Source organism: Sorex araneus, chromosome 2, assembly GCF_027595985.1.
Source record: "Sorex araneus isolate mSorAra2 chromosome 2, mSorAra2.pri, whole genome shotgun sequence".
In the NCBI taxonomy this organism is placed as follows: Eukaryota; Metazoa; Chordata; class Mammalia; order Eulipotyphla; family Soricidae; genus Sorex; species Sorex araneus.
In genome coordinates this window covers 79,276,779-79,292,236 of record NC_073303.1, presented here as the reverse complement: position 1 = coordinate 79,292,236, position 15,458 = coordinate 79,276,779, and the positions used below count along the sequence as shown (strand labels likewise).

At 37.3% G+C, this 15,458-nt stretch overlaps 1 protein-coding gene across 1 annotated transcript in view; it reads left to right on the top strand.

Annotated features, from left to right (window-relative positions):
• PREX2 (phosphatidylinositol-3,4,5-trisphosphate dependent Rac exchange factor 2) overlaps nucleotides 1–15,458 on the top strand; it is a 298,055-nt gene that overhangs the window by 144,340 nt on the left and 138,257 nt on the right. Inside the window, 4 exon segments of the mRNA XM_004602407.3 lie at nucleotides 110–258; nucleotides 7,671–7,756; nucleotides 10,929–11,065; nucleotides 13,483–13,600. Of these exon segments, the coding sequence (XP_004602464.2) occupies nucleotides 110–258; nucleotides 7,671–7,756; nucleotides 10,929–11,065; nucleotides 13,483–13,600 (490 nt within the window).

Below are 15,458 nucleotides of genomic sequence, written 5' to 3'. Positions count from 1 at the left end.
GTGTTGATATGTGAAAATATAGTTTTATGGAAAATGGCATGTATACACATACATGCATACATACATATATATGTATAATCTTTTCTCCTTTTTTTGATTTTTCTCTTAGATGGCTGGCATGGAAGTTGGTAAAAAGATCTTTGCTATTAATGGTGACCTTGTTTTCATGAGACCTTTCAGTGAAGTGGATTGCTTTCTGAAATCATGCTTAAACAGCAGAAAACCACTAAGAGTTCTTGTGAGCACAAAACCAAGAGAGTAAGTTATATGATTTATGTGGGATATTAAATTACACAGATGTTAAAATAGAAAAGTTAGGCTGGAGAGATAGCTCAGAAATTAAGTTGCTTGTCTTGCATGTAGCTGACCCTAGTTCAATCCCCAGAACCTTGTATGGCTTCCTGAGCATCACCAGGAATAATCCCTGGTGAGCCAGGAATAAGTTCTGAACACTGCCAGGTGTGGCCCAAAAACTCCCCTTACCCACAAAAAGGTTAGCAAATAAATAGCTAGAATTGAATGTCTTATTGCCTGGGGAAATTTTTACTTAACCAACTTAATTAATACTCATCTTTATATTACAGGAAAAGCTACTTTGCATATAGTAATAAAATGCTTAATATTTGAATCAGGTGGTTAGAGTAGTAGAAATATTTTCCTTTTTGATGGCCAAATTTTATTAGTATGTGCTATTTGACTGAGGCAAAAACGATTCAAATAAGAATACAATTTCTAATTTTTGTTTGGCTTTAAGAATTTTGGTGTCTGTTTATCAGTTGATTAGACATTATAATTAAATACATAAAAATATAATCAAACCTGGGAACAACCGCTCCATGCTTATGTTTACTTACTAATATTACCATTCCTTTAGAAAGTTTCTTTCTACCTGTTATTACGTAAAATAATTCTTCTTTATTAAAGACGAGTTGCAGAGAATATCTAAAGGAAGGCATTTTTCTCTTAATAATAAGTCATAATAACTGTTACAGTTTTTCTCGAAATTTAGTGTTAGATGACTTTTCTGTGTTCTAGCAAATATGGTAAGGATAAAGTTATGAAATAGAATTATGCTTTCATGATACATTTGTTTTTCTTTTTAAGTTAATAGCATATTGTAGTCATACTTGGGGGACATTTTATTTCTTACTCAAATAACTACTACTGATCCTCAAGTCTTCCTTAATTATATTTCCCATAATGGTTTAAACAATAAGTGAATATAGTACATTTAAAATGGTTGGCATAATGTCTGTCTGAATTATTACTATACCGAAATTGCTGTTTAAAATTTACTTAAAGTATTTAGCAAGTGCTGAGCAATTCATTTCTTTTAAGATAAATGAGGATTACTTCTTCAAAAACATTAAAATCATTGGTATAACTACTTATGAAATGCTTCTAAGTATATATAGTATAGTCTACTTTCCCACTCTTTTTTATTTATTTAGCACTAGCTGATACATTATTTATCTTCAAAGTGCAGTGTGTGGGGCTAGATTCTCCCTTTCTAAGTCTCTTCACAGCAATGTATGTCTTCAAGGTAGATGCTTTAGAGCCTACAGCAGCTTACCAAGTGATGTGAAAAAATGAAGGTGACTCATTAAAGTTACTAATTTATGAAGTCTTCAGGCTCAAGGGAAACAAATAACCATAGCAATGTCTTCTCTCTAAAGCTAATTGTGATCTGTGACTCTGCTTTTCAGTACTACCTAGGTAACTAATCTCTTAAAGATACTTTCACAGCTTTAAATTTTTTAAAGCTTATCTTATTATTTTACTATTACTTGGGGACTCTACCACGTGATATTCAGGTACCAGGTCTTCCCCTGATGATTCTTAGCCCACATTGCCCTGTATGTGAAGCCCCAGGATGCTTTGCGGCTTGAGCCCTGTGATGATGGGCATTTATGAGACCAGGGATTTATCAGGCCAGGATGCTCCTGGGCCTCCAGCATCAGATCTCATGGGCTAATGTGTTCTTGGGGATTGAACTGGAGCCTGCTGAATGCTTGCCATGCACCTTAACTCTTGTCATTTCTTTCCGGCTTCCTTTGGTGATTTTAAAAAGAACAGGATAGTCTGGGTAGAATATGGGCCTATACTCATTAGTAAGCATAGCAGCCTTCCTCGTGACCACTTGATTTACCCTATAAGAAATGGTTGATTGATAAAACATATTTCAAGCATTAGAAGACACATACACCCATAAGCGTGTGGGTGTGCGTGCGCGCGTGCGCGCGCGCGCACACACACACACACACACAGACACACACACATCTTCATTGGGAGAAATCCTCAGTTCTAGATTTAGTTGCTAGATGAGCAGATTGGCCTGATGTTGCACTTTATATTTATTTATTTATTTATTCATTCATTTATTTTTTAAGAATCACCATGAGATAGTTACAGACTTACATACTTACGTTTCAGTCATACAATGATAGAGTATCCATCCCTCCACCAGTGCCCATTCTCCACCACCAATGTTCCCAGTAACCCTCCCACTCCCACCCCCCACCCATCCCCCTGACCCCCCCTACCCCCGCCTCTGTGGCAGGTGGATTCCCTTTTACTCTCTCTCCTATAGGGTATTGTGGTCTGCAATGCAGATATGAAGTGGTCATCGTTCGATCTATAGTCTACTTTCGGCACACATCTCTCATCCAGAGCTGGTCCTCCAAGCATCCTTTACTGGGTGGTTCCTTCTCTATCTGAGCTTCCTTTTCCCCCAGTATGTGAGGCCAGCTTCCAAACCGTGGAGCAATCCTCCTGGTCCTTATCTCTACTATACTTGGGTGTTAGTCTCCCATTTTGTTACTTTATATTCCACAAATGAGTGCAGTCTTTCTATGTCTGTCCTTCCCTTTCTGACTCATTTCACTTAGCATGATACTCTTCTTGTTAATCCACTTATATGCAAATTTCATGATTTCATCTTTCCTAACAGCTGCATAGTATTCCATTGTGTAGATGTACCAAAGTTTCTTTAACCAGTAATCTGTTCTTGGGCACTCGTTTTTTTTTCCCAGATTCTGGCTATTGTAAATAGTGCTGCAGTGAACATACAAGTGCAGATGTCCTTTCTACTATACGTTTTTGCAACTTTGGGGTATATTCCCAGAAGTGGTATTGCTGAGTCAAATGGGAGCTCAATTTCTAATTTTTTTGAGAAACGACCATACTGTTTTCCAGAAGGACTGAACCAGTCGGCATTCCCACCAGCAGTGAAGAAGAGTCTCTTTCTCACCACATCCACGCCAGCACTGGTTGCTTTTGTTCATTTGGATGTGGGCCAGTCTCTGTGGTGTGAGATGGTATTTCAATTTTGTTTTGAACTGCATCTCCCTGATGATTAGTGATGTAGAGCATTTTCTCCTGTGCCTTTTAGCGTTAGGATTTTTTCTTTGAAGAAGTTTCTGTTCATTTCATCACCTCATTTTCTGATGTTGCACTTTACCTGGAGCCTGCATTTCAGGATCAGGTTCAATCCTCTTTCTCACCTTTGCAAATTGATTGTCACTCCAGCATCCTCCTCACTAACACAAGGGTAATAAAAGTTTCTATGTCATGGGCTGTTACGAACTTTTGATCTGTCTTAACTCTTAAAGAGCATAGTGATTTCTTCAACACATACATAGTACATCTTCCAGTGATGTTAACTATGATGCTTATCTATTCTCTCATTTTATTTTGTTTCATTTCATTTTTTCTTTTACATCTGAAACATATTTTATGCTATATTTAAAAATGGTGTTATGAATGGCATACTCATTTTTCCTCCTTTTTAATGTGTTTATAACCTTCCTTTTTCTATTTGGCTTTGACTTCCATATAGCAGTGCTTGAAGGCTGTTTCCAACTCAGAACTCAGGTGTAATTCTCTGCCATATTCAAGACACCATGTGGTACTGGGGAATCAAACCTGGGGTTTCTCCATGTGAAAAATGCACTCCTGCCTATTGCATTATTTCCCCGGGCCTCATTATTTTATGTCATTATTCTAATGCATGATTCCCCAAATCACTCATATTTTTTTACAACTGATAATTGTAATTCATTCACCTCCTTTCTGGAGAGTAGGTAAAGATAAAAAACCTGAGAATTAAATACTACATAATTTTTCTTGTTCTAGCTGGATTTTACACTGATAACTTCATGTCGTAAAACAACTTACGACAGATTTTTCAAAGGCTGGTGGAGTAATTTAGTGTAATTTTTTTTTAAATAAAAATTTTATTTTATTAAATCACCATGTGGAAGATTACAATGCTTTCAGGCTTAGGTCTCAGTTATACAATGCTGAAACAACCATCCCTTCACCAGCACCCATATACTACCACCACCCAAAAAAAAAAAACCACACAGTACACCTTCCATCCCGCCCCCCCACCCCCCGCCTTGTAACTGATAAGTTTCATTTTACTTTCTTAAGTTTACTTTGGTTAAATTCAATATTTCATCACTATTGTTGTTAGGAGTACCCCACTAGATTCAGAACTACTGTGAAGACAAATGAGGTCGTGCGGCCGCACTAGCGGCCGCGCTGTTTTGAATTTTCATACATTAACAACTAAGTCCAGGAAGATTTCTTCCAGATATTGGATCATTGCAGGCTTGAAAATCCAATCTGTGGTCGTCATAATATGGCGGACACCGCGCCCTTCATACCCGGAGAGAAAGAGGCGAGAGAGAGAAATACCTTTCCCCTCCTGGGCGGGCACGGGGCCGAGGCTTAGTTCTCAGGCTGGAGACATTCTGCGAGGAGTTGTCCATGCCGAAAGAGGTTTTGCTGGGTCTGGATGCACACTCGTGCAGCTGCGGAGAGGCCACACATGCGTGCGGCCCCCGGGATCACATCTCTGCGGAGTGTAATTCTTTTTTAAAAGGAAATGGGACATTATTCGTGTATAAATATAATTTTACCTCTTGTAGATAATATAGTGTTACCACAGCGAAAAAATATACTTGAATGTTGCTTTTTTAAGAAGTATCAACATTTTGACTAAAGTTTATACTATGATATTTCAGAAAATTTTATTTAAAAAATATAGTATTTTCTTGAAGAATGGAGTAGGGCTGACTTATATGGCAATATTAAAAGAATAGAAAGATTTCATTCAGGAATAGGTGAGAGACCACACTAATTCCTTACTATTCCAAAACACTGGTGGAAGGATGAGTGTTTAGTCATTGTATGACTGAAACTCAAACATGAAAGCTTTGAACTGTAATTCACGGTGATTCAATTAAAAAATTGAAAAACAACAACAACAACAACAACAAAATGATTCTCTTTGGCCTGAAAAGTTCTGTTATTTCAGCAAGTGAATTCTTTCATAGTACATAGAAACATGAGCTACCGTTATTGTGCCTAAATCATCAGAAAGTGTTTTACGCCATTTTATTTTCCCTAATCCAGTATCTTCCACTTTCTTTTTTAACTTTGAAAAATTTTAACACCAGGATTAACCAAGTAGTACATCATGCGGTTGTTTCAGGCCTTAAGTCTTCCAAAACCAATCCTCCTACAAGTGTGACCTGTCCTCCACCAATGTCCCCAGTTTCCCAGACACCATCTCAGCCTGCCACTTTGAAGGCACAAACAGATTTACTTCATATTGTTTGTTACAACACAAAGACAAACGGAATTATCGCACAATGGTGTTACTTTAGTCATTTTCTTTTGATTGGTGCTAGCCGAGTCTTCTGTGTTACTTGTTTTGGCTCATTAACCTTGATGCTCCTCCATGCAACTCTCCCATGAGGTTTGCTGTGATCCAACTGGGCTGACAGTAGTTTGAAAATTTGAGATGTCATAGTTCAGGGGCCATAAATCTGGAACACTTTGGTGGCTTTGCAATTTGATGAAGTACAGTTATGTCGCTGGGCTATTCAGTATCGGAGGGTGTCAGCTGTGGCTGTATGCTCCTGTGCCTTCAGACAGAAAGGAGAATCTACCATAACCCCCTCCCCCACTTGGATAAGGCCCTGGGCTTTTCTTGCTGGACCATCAGATTCTTTTGGAGACATGGCGCTGGGCCAGTTATCTGCCGGCAAGATCAATCTTCCAGTTTCAAGTGTTTCTCTGGCAGACCCTTGGAGCAGGTTGTTATTCAAATGAAGTGTTTGTAATCTAGTATGCAAATATTTAATTAAAATACATATTAAATTTGTTCTGTGCTTTCCCACAAATATCCAGATCACATTATACTGTATAGCCTAATTTATAATAATACTTTGAAATTTCCCCCAAATAGACCATTTGTATTTCTATCACCAAATGTCCTAAAACCTGCCTATGTATATTTTAGAAGATAGTACCAACCTCTGTCTTCAGATCATCAATTCATTATGTTGCTTTTTCTTTTTCTATTTTGGGGGGGAGGGGGATGTGGGATTTGAGTGCACCTGGCGATGCTCAGGGGTTACGTCTAGCCTTGCACTCAGAAATTACTCCTGGTACTCAAAGGACCATATGGGATGCAGGGGATCGAACCAGGATCTGCCCTGTGCAAGGCAAATGCCCTACCCAGTATATTACTGCTCTGCCCCCACATTGATTTGTCAAATTTTCTAAGTGTTGCTCAAATTACTGTGAAAGCATTTTCACAGACTGCAAATAAATGCTTCTATACCTAACTTTAGACTCTGTCTAACATGCCCTTGAAGAGCTACTGACATTTATTTTATGATTAATTCATCTTCTGAAAACACTTTTGTTTCTCAGGCATCTAAGGCAATCCATCAAAATTTATTGCATTGTATTCATTTGTCTTTGCTCTCTAGTGCAGTTTATTATACTCATTTTTATTGTTATGATGTTCTGTCTTATCTTGTATTATCTTCTTTTCATGGTTACCATCTGATTTTTGGCTTATTTCTGTGGAGTGGCTCATTTATTAGGGCTAAACCATCCTTCACTGGTTTGCCGTGACAACTTACTCAAGTTCTTCATCTCTTTATCATTTTTCTTCATTGAGTTCATTGGAAATATGTTTTTTTATTCAGGTTTACTTTTTGATCTGTTATTGCTTTTATATTTTGTTTGGATGAACACTAAATTTATTCACATTCTTAAATTATTTTGATGTTATGTTTGACAGACCTCTTCTTTTAACCACTCTCTGTTGTTCTTTGATGAAGTCCCTGCTAGGTAGAAAGGTGCTCTGTATTTCTTTTGTATTGATTTTTACATGTATATTTCACAGTGCACTAGTGTCTTCTTTGTAGCACTAAAGAGTAAATTTCCATTTTAATTACCTACATAACTCTCTGCAAAAAATTTACCTAAGGGTGTTTTTCATTTCCTCTAAAATCTTACAAAGTAAATTTTGAAAACGCAGGTTCAAAGAAGTAAAGGAATTCTTCCAAGGTATCCAGATATAAAGTGACTAAATGAGGAGTCCGTGCAAGGCTTGTCTGTCTCCTGAGTCTCTTTCTTACTGAGGAGGTCTAGAGTAGAGTTTGTGTTTAACTGTTGGAGGCCTCTATGGCTCTCACTGCACAGGTTTCTAGCCAGTGTTTCACGTGGCAGATTGTCCCCATGTGTCAACTGAAATAACGGAATCAAAATGTGAACAGCTACTTTCGAATTGTCCAGCTGTAGCTACAGCTTGATCATTTGTGTCATTTGGAGTTCATCTCACCTTCTCTCCTGGTTGATTTCAGGACAGTGAAAATCCCAGACTCGGCAGAGGGGCTCGGGTTCCAGATCCGGGGATATGGCCCGTCGGTTGTACACGCGGTGGGCAGAGGTGAGGTGCTCACCCTGGGGAGTGAACCGCTTTCCGGGATGTTCCAGATGCTGGTTGCTGATCAAGAGTTTGTTTAAAAAATGGGCATGATCGTCTTGTTAAGAATTTTAGCAAGTATACCTGATTATATGTTTCAAAAATTTTGCACTCCTATAATATTGTTTTTAAACACCCTTAAAATTGTAAGGCATATTTATAATTATTTAAAAACTTTATTGAAGAATGACATTTCCCTATCTGATCTTTTGGCTATTTGTTGCTGAGAGCAAATAATTCAGATGTGTTTTCAGTTCCAGGGAGTGACCTGAGAGCTTTTTAACTGCTTTTCAAGGATGGTCATTTAGCAGGCCTTTTATAAACCCTAAAATGCATTTTTGCTAAGTAATTTTATTAAGTAAAAATGTGTGTGTGCATATGTGCATATAGTTTGCTTATTTCTGGGGTGATACCCCATGGTGCTCAGGGCTTATTTCTGGCTTTGCATTCGGGGATCACTCCTGGTGGGGGTCTCAAGGAACCATATGGGATGCTGCGGGTTGAACCCAGATCAACTGCATTCAAGGTAAGTCCCTGCCCACTATACTATCTCTCTGGCTCTGTGTTTGGGGGTTGTTTGAGGTGGTGCTTGGGCATCTTTGTAGTATCAGGGATCAAATCAGGGACCTTAACCTTTCTACTATCTGCCTGACTCATGCGTTGCCTTTATTTAAATGACTCAGAATCCCAGTCACAGGATCTTAAGGCATGTGCATGATCCTGTGTTTTCTAGCCTTTTCATAAACTCTGACACATAAGGGCAAATAATTGAGAGCATTCTTCACTCTCTAATTAGTGCTACCTTAGTTTCAGCCTGGAAAATTGCAGTAGCTATTTGCCACTGATTTAGAGTTTTATCTTAAAACCCAGTATTCCATCCATTGTAGAGAATTTATAGAGAATTTTTTGGTTGTTTGTTAACAATTCTTCAGTGGCTTTTCTTTTTCATATAAATTAGGTTCAAGATAATCCATGACCATGGCTGAGTATCGGTCAAAATTTCAAAGAACAAAATTTTGAAATAGCATGTTAATCAAAGCTCTCAAGGCATGCACAGCCTGGTTCTTTCAGCTCGTGTGTGTGTGTGTGTGGGGGGGTGTATATGTATATGTACATATATATAATTTTACTTACAAATTTTAAATTTAATGCTAAAGAGACAGTAGGGGCAAGATACTTCTTTCCTTGAGTGCAGCCAATCTAGTTCAATCCCAGTATCACATATGGTACTGGCAGTGGTCATTTCCGAGCACAGAGCAAGAACAATACCCAGAACGTGACTGGGTATGTTGTCCAATAATTTTCCAAATGAAAAATTTAAAAGATGGCATGTCAATAATCTCCCAAGCTGTATTCAGGGGGCAGGGGGTGTTGAGGCATTCTCCCTCGTCATTGTTGGTGAACGGGGTCCATGGTTCAATGTTAGGGCCTGAGAAAGTGTAATTGCTTTATCCCTGTGATGACAAGGATTATCTGGGTCACCCAGTGGAGATGGGTGGCCTTCAGAGATACACCCAGCATTGTATTATGGTTGGTCTTATGCAAGGCATGGGTCTTAACCCCTATACTATTTCTCTGATCCATATATCTCCATCTCCACCTATGTCTGTCTCTATCTATAACTATGCCTATGCTTATATCTTTATCTATATCATCTGTATCTATGTCTGTGTCTATAGCATCTCTATGTATCTTTAACTCACAACCAGTTTAAGCTCATACCAATGTAACAGTTTATGTGTTCCTGAGAACCTAGGTTTTTTTTTGCTTGTTTTTAGGTACTTTTCTCTGCTGAGAAAATTTCTCTATCCCCAATTAAAAGAACAAAAAACTTTTTTTTTTCTTTTTGAGTCACACCAAGAGATGCTCAGGAGTTATTCCTGGCTCTGCACTCAGGAATTACTCCTTGCAGTGCTTGGGGGACCATATCGGATGCCAGGAATTGAATCCCAGTCGGTCCTGTGCAAGGCAAAAGCCTTACACAATATACTATCTCTCAGGTCCCCTGATTTTTTTTTTTTGAAATGACTTTCGGGAAGAAATTTATGTATGCATATTTATATTTTTTCCTTAAATATAAATTATATCCCTCAAGATGTTTAATAAGATTTGTGCATGCATGTGGTTCACATTTGTAGAGCCTGGGTTCAAACCTGGGCACGGTCCCCTTCCCATCCACCCATGCCCATAAATACATTTTGTAATTCATTTATAAGAGAAATTTCTTACAAAGGAAAGCTCTTTTGGGCTGGAGCAATAGTACAGCAGATAGGGTATTTGCCTCACACGCAGCTGACCGGGGTTGTCCTGGCATCCCATATGGTGCTCCAAGCACCACCAGGAATGATTCCTTATTGCAGAGCCAGGAGTAACACATGAGCCTTGGTGAATGTGGCCCCCAAACAAATTAAAAAGGAAGGCCTTTTTAACATACTGGGGTTTTGCTGTCATTTGTAATCATTGTATTTTTTCAAAGGTTTTTTTTTATGTGTTAATTTGCTCAGAATATTAAATAACAATGTTTAGAAGATTTGAAAATCTTACTTTACTGGTATTACTTCCTATGATTACTTTATACTTACTTAATATGATAAGTTAACATATAAGTTAACGTAAGTTATAAACATATAACTTAATTATAAAAGTATGTTTATAACTATATTTTGACAAGGCAGTAGATTTTGTGTGATTCAAATCTGTTCTGAACAACTGTTTCATTCTTGAATGTAACTAGAACCATTACTTGTTTTCAGCCTGTTCTGTGTACTTGTAGTTGTTAATAGATTAAACCATTTTCCTTAAGAATTTCTTTTAATTGGAGTCATTACAAAAATGAATGTGGATATTATTTTAATATTTGGCCACTAAAGGAAAATCAAGCTCTCATTTTCTGGCTCTCATTTTGACTTATAGAGGCATAGTTAAGAAATTAGATTGACTCGGCATTTGAAAGGGAAAATAACTGATTAGCATCATAAAGGTCACTTACAGTGTTCTTTCAAGTGAATTCTCAAGGAGATTGGAAAATATTTTGTTAATCACAATTTGAAAATTGTTTCCCTTATTGTGTATGTGATTTAAAAAATGAATCTTTTCTTAACATTAGTTTTTGATCATTTTTTCACTTCTATTGAAGGAACTGTGGCTGCTGCAGCTGGTCTTCACCCTGGACAGTGTATTATTAAAGTGAATGGGATCAATGTCAGCAAAGAAACGCATGCCAGTGTGATAGCGCATGTTACAGCTTGCAGGAAATACAGGCGACCAATGAAGGTGAATTGCCTTTCAGCCTAAGTAGCTCTGATTGCTCGGTTACATGGAAGACCGGGGAGACAAAATAGGAATACCGGAAATAGGAATAGGAATGAGGAAAATGCCAGGAATCTGTATGATTTTTCTCCTCTAGTCTCATTTTGAAATGCAGTGTTATAGATTCAATAATGACTATTTTTCATCTACATAATTAATTGAACCTGGTAGTACTCAAGTGGCTGCATATTATAGTTGCATTATTTGCTATGTTCGAAAACTGCTGTAGGCTTTATCTGTTTTCATTGTTAAATATGTTTTAGAAAAACATTGAACAGTCTGAAATCAAAGTTTTGTTTGTGCATTTTTTTGGACCATTGTTATTATACGTGTCCCTCACATGTATCTGTATATTTGAATTTAAAATACACAGAGTTTATAAGCCTCGTGGAAAAGAAAAAAAAAGATGGTTTTATAGATTTGCATTTCCTTTTTGGATATATTTATTTAGGGTGATGAATTCAGGTACATTTTTCTTGATTTGTGAATATGACTTTCTGAATTCTTGTTTCTTCATAGGCCAGGACTTATGTCCTGCAAAATACTGAACTGACAAGAACAAAGTTGGTTGGTCTTACTTACACATAGGGTCAAGCTAGCAGCACAAATTGAGATTCACATATAGATACATAGGTTATTCTGGTCAAAAGTAGTTAAATCAATATTTGTTGGATTGTATTATGGATAGACTTTTAAAAAGTACATCAGTTATTATCAAATATCCCTTTCTAACCAAATATTAAAAGGTAATAAAATTATTTTGAATTTCTTTTTTTTTTGTTTTTTCCTGCAAATTCTCTTAGAGAAACATTGAACAGCGCCTTGATTAAGAAAAACAATAAATGAACAGAAAGTTTTATTAGTGAATATATGCTCTATCCATCCCACAGAGTAAACTGAATGCATTTGGTGGCGTAAAGCAGCATGATAGATTATGACTATTCTCGGTGTTGACTGAGTGTCGGTTCCTGCAATGACATTGATGTATTATGTTTTGCTGGGACCTGACTGGCTCCCCAAATCCCCTCCAGGTGCCTCTCATTCCATCATCCTCCAAAGCTGCTGCTTAGCACCTTTGTTTCCAATATATGTCTTTTTTCATTCTGCTTGGTATCTGGAGTTTAAGAGGGAATATTATAAATGATTCACTGTCAATTAAACTTCATGCTTGAGAAAATCCCTTTGGAAAAATGCAATCACCTGACCACACCTAGCGTTAGTGTGGGAAGGAACAACATAGGATGTGGAGAATATGGTTCCTTGACAACAAAGCAACTTACTGAGTGTTGTTTTGTTTCATTTTTGCTATGATATGGGATCAAACTTAGGGCCTCACATATGTGTAGCATGTGCTTTACACGCATGTGCTTTGCACACATGTCAAGCCTGTGCTTGACATCACTCTGCCCTTACCAAGATATATCTGAATAATAAGATATTAACCAGCTTTGTACTGTACTTTGGGGATGATTTTATCTATTTTTTAACAAATTTTTGTTATCCATTTGTATATGTTTATAGTGGTACCAATACTGTTGCTCTCATATTTAATAGAGATTTTATTGATTAATGGTTATATAATTATTAAGCACAACTGTGAGTCAATAGAAAACAATGATTGTGCATATTATCTCTTACTTTAATGGTACATTGTGATTGACTTTATGTATAAATATAATCATAAAATTGTACAACCCAAAGCATTTTCCGGTAGCCATTTTATGTCTCATTTAATTTAACTGGGACTATTACCCTTAAGAATGATTTATAGCATAAAATATTAGAAGATATTTACATTTGCTTGAGAACTCTTTGAGATGAACTTTTTCTTCCAACTTTCCTATTGATTAATGAAGGCATGAAGATATTCATATATCTGTGATTGTGATTATATAAATGCAATCTGTAATTGATTTCAAAACCATAATTAAGGTATTTAAGTAGGACACTGAGAAAAATGTTTTTAAGAAGTAAAAAAAATTGCTTTTCTTTGGAAGATTAAATTTCAGACTTAACAAAGTTACTTGGTTAAAAAGCTTAATTCCATTGATTTTTTATTCCTTTATGATTTTATTTTCTTTCCTTCAAGCTTACTTAATTAAGTTTTGTTTCAGGGTCACTCCTCATTCTCAGGAGTTACTCCCAGCTCTGTGCTCAAGGATCATTCCTAGTGATCTGAAGGTGGTAGAGGAATAAAATCTATTCATCAGATGCAAACCATTCATTCAACCCATTTGAGCAATCTCTCTGGCTCAGGTTTAAGTTTTAAAGAAATTAGAAGAACATACATATGTTCAGTTATCCTTATGCAATGTTATGAATGGGCATATATTTTCAGAAACACAAATAATTCTATGTTTTCTTTCTCTCCTCATTTTTAGCAAGATTCCATTCAGTGGGTTTATAATAGCATTGAGAGTGCTCAAGAAGATCTTCAGAAGTCTAATTCAAAAACTCCAGGAGATGAAGCAGGGGATGCTTTTGATTGCAAAGTAGAAGGTAGGTTTCTTTTTTTTTTACCCTAAATTTTTTACTCATAATATTCTTTTCAGTGTATTTGTCCCAAATCTCAATGATGTGATAGTATTAGTTAGTTATCCCACGGTCCTAAATAATTATCACCAAATAGAAACTATGTCAGATGAATAAGTAGTAATAGCCATAACTAACGTGTAATCTCTATGTCCTGACTGCTGGGCAATTTATTAGGTGTCTTAAATGGATTATCTCTGATAATCATCAAAATTGAAAGGTTTCTAAAAGGGCATGATTATGATCATCTTTGCTTAATGGTAAGAGAAAGAGTTTGCATAAGTTAAGAAACTTACTGAAGTCAGTTAATGTTAGAATGAGGGTTCAAGCCAAAGTTTTAATATGCTTCTTTGATTAGAGTTGAAGTGCCTAAAAATCGCTGCTCCATGTGGTTCACAGACATTCAGCATCACTGTCCTCAAGGAATCGGATTTACTGTACTCTTAAAAGAAAGCATCAACTTTTTATAGTTGGGGTGAACAAATTTTTGTTTTTCATCTGTCCAGTTTATTTGCTTTTAAACATTAGCCTATGGTAGTAATTTATGTAGAATAAAAGTATTTAAAAGAAAAAAAATAGATGCACAGAACTCTTTTCCACCCATACTGAGTCTGAAGCTCCTTACCGAGATCAGTTGTGCATGCACAAAAAAATTCAAGCAGCCCTGTTTAGAAGATCTAGAGTGTCTTTGAAAATACTTTCTTCATTCAAACAACTTATGTCGTAGTCTAATATCCAGAATAAATGCATATACTGACAGCAATAAAAGAGGCATATTAAAATTAAAATTAAAAATTAAAAAAATTAAGACTGGGAGCTCTTTGGCACTACTGCAGCAACGTGAGAAGTTGCCGTCCTTGACAACATCGATGAGGAATATGATCAACTGGTTCAGCACCTCCATGTCTGTGTGAAGAATGCTGAGAGTGAGAAAGCCACAAACAGACGCCTGCCTTTGGAAACTCTCGAGCTCATTCCTCAACGTGGTTTGGCACAAGCCTCAGGCATCCACAACGTCTGAGCTGACAAAGCTATGCAGAGATGCGATAAAGGAAGACCTCAAAGAGAGAAGAGCAGCAGTGTTGGCCAGTGCAGCAGAAGCTGGGAAAAGTATTTGCAATACGGCTATCCTTTGCCAACTACAAGACCAGGATGACTGCCCTCCAATGTCCCGATGGATCTATCACATCTTCCAGAAAGGCAAAGGATTATTCACGACTTCTACTCGGATCTCTTTGACAGCCGTGTCCACCTGCCCACATACCAAATTCCACAGGATGAATATGTCGTTCCCAACGTTCTCCCTTCTGAAATCCGACACACCATTTTGTTGGTAAAGACTCATACAGCACCTGGTCTGCACAAGGTCAGACCCGAACACCTGAAGAATCTGCCGCCAGTACTCATCAATACACTGGCTCGACTCTTCACATGCTACCTGTCTGAATGCAAGGATTTGTCTCAGTGGAAAACCAGTAGGACCATCTGTTGTACAAGAAGAGAGACATCCAGGACATCGGCAACTATTGCCCAATCTGCCTGCTGTCTGTCGTCTCCAAGTTGTTCACTCGTGTCATCCTGAATAGAATAGGCAGAACATTAGACAAAGGACAACCATGCAAGCAAGCTGGGTTCCGAAGGGGATTCAGCACGATAGACCATATCCACACAGTGACCAAATTCATTGAAGTTTCTTGAGAGTTCAAGCTGCTGCTCTGTCTAATGTTCATCGACTTAAAGAAGGCCTTCGATTCTGTTGAGACTGAGGTGGTCATCGAAGGCGTGGCCAAACAGGGCGTTCAAACTCAGTATATCAAAATCCTCC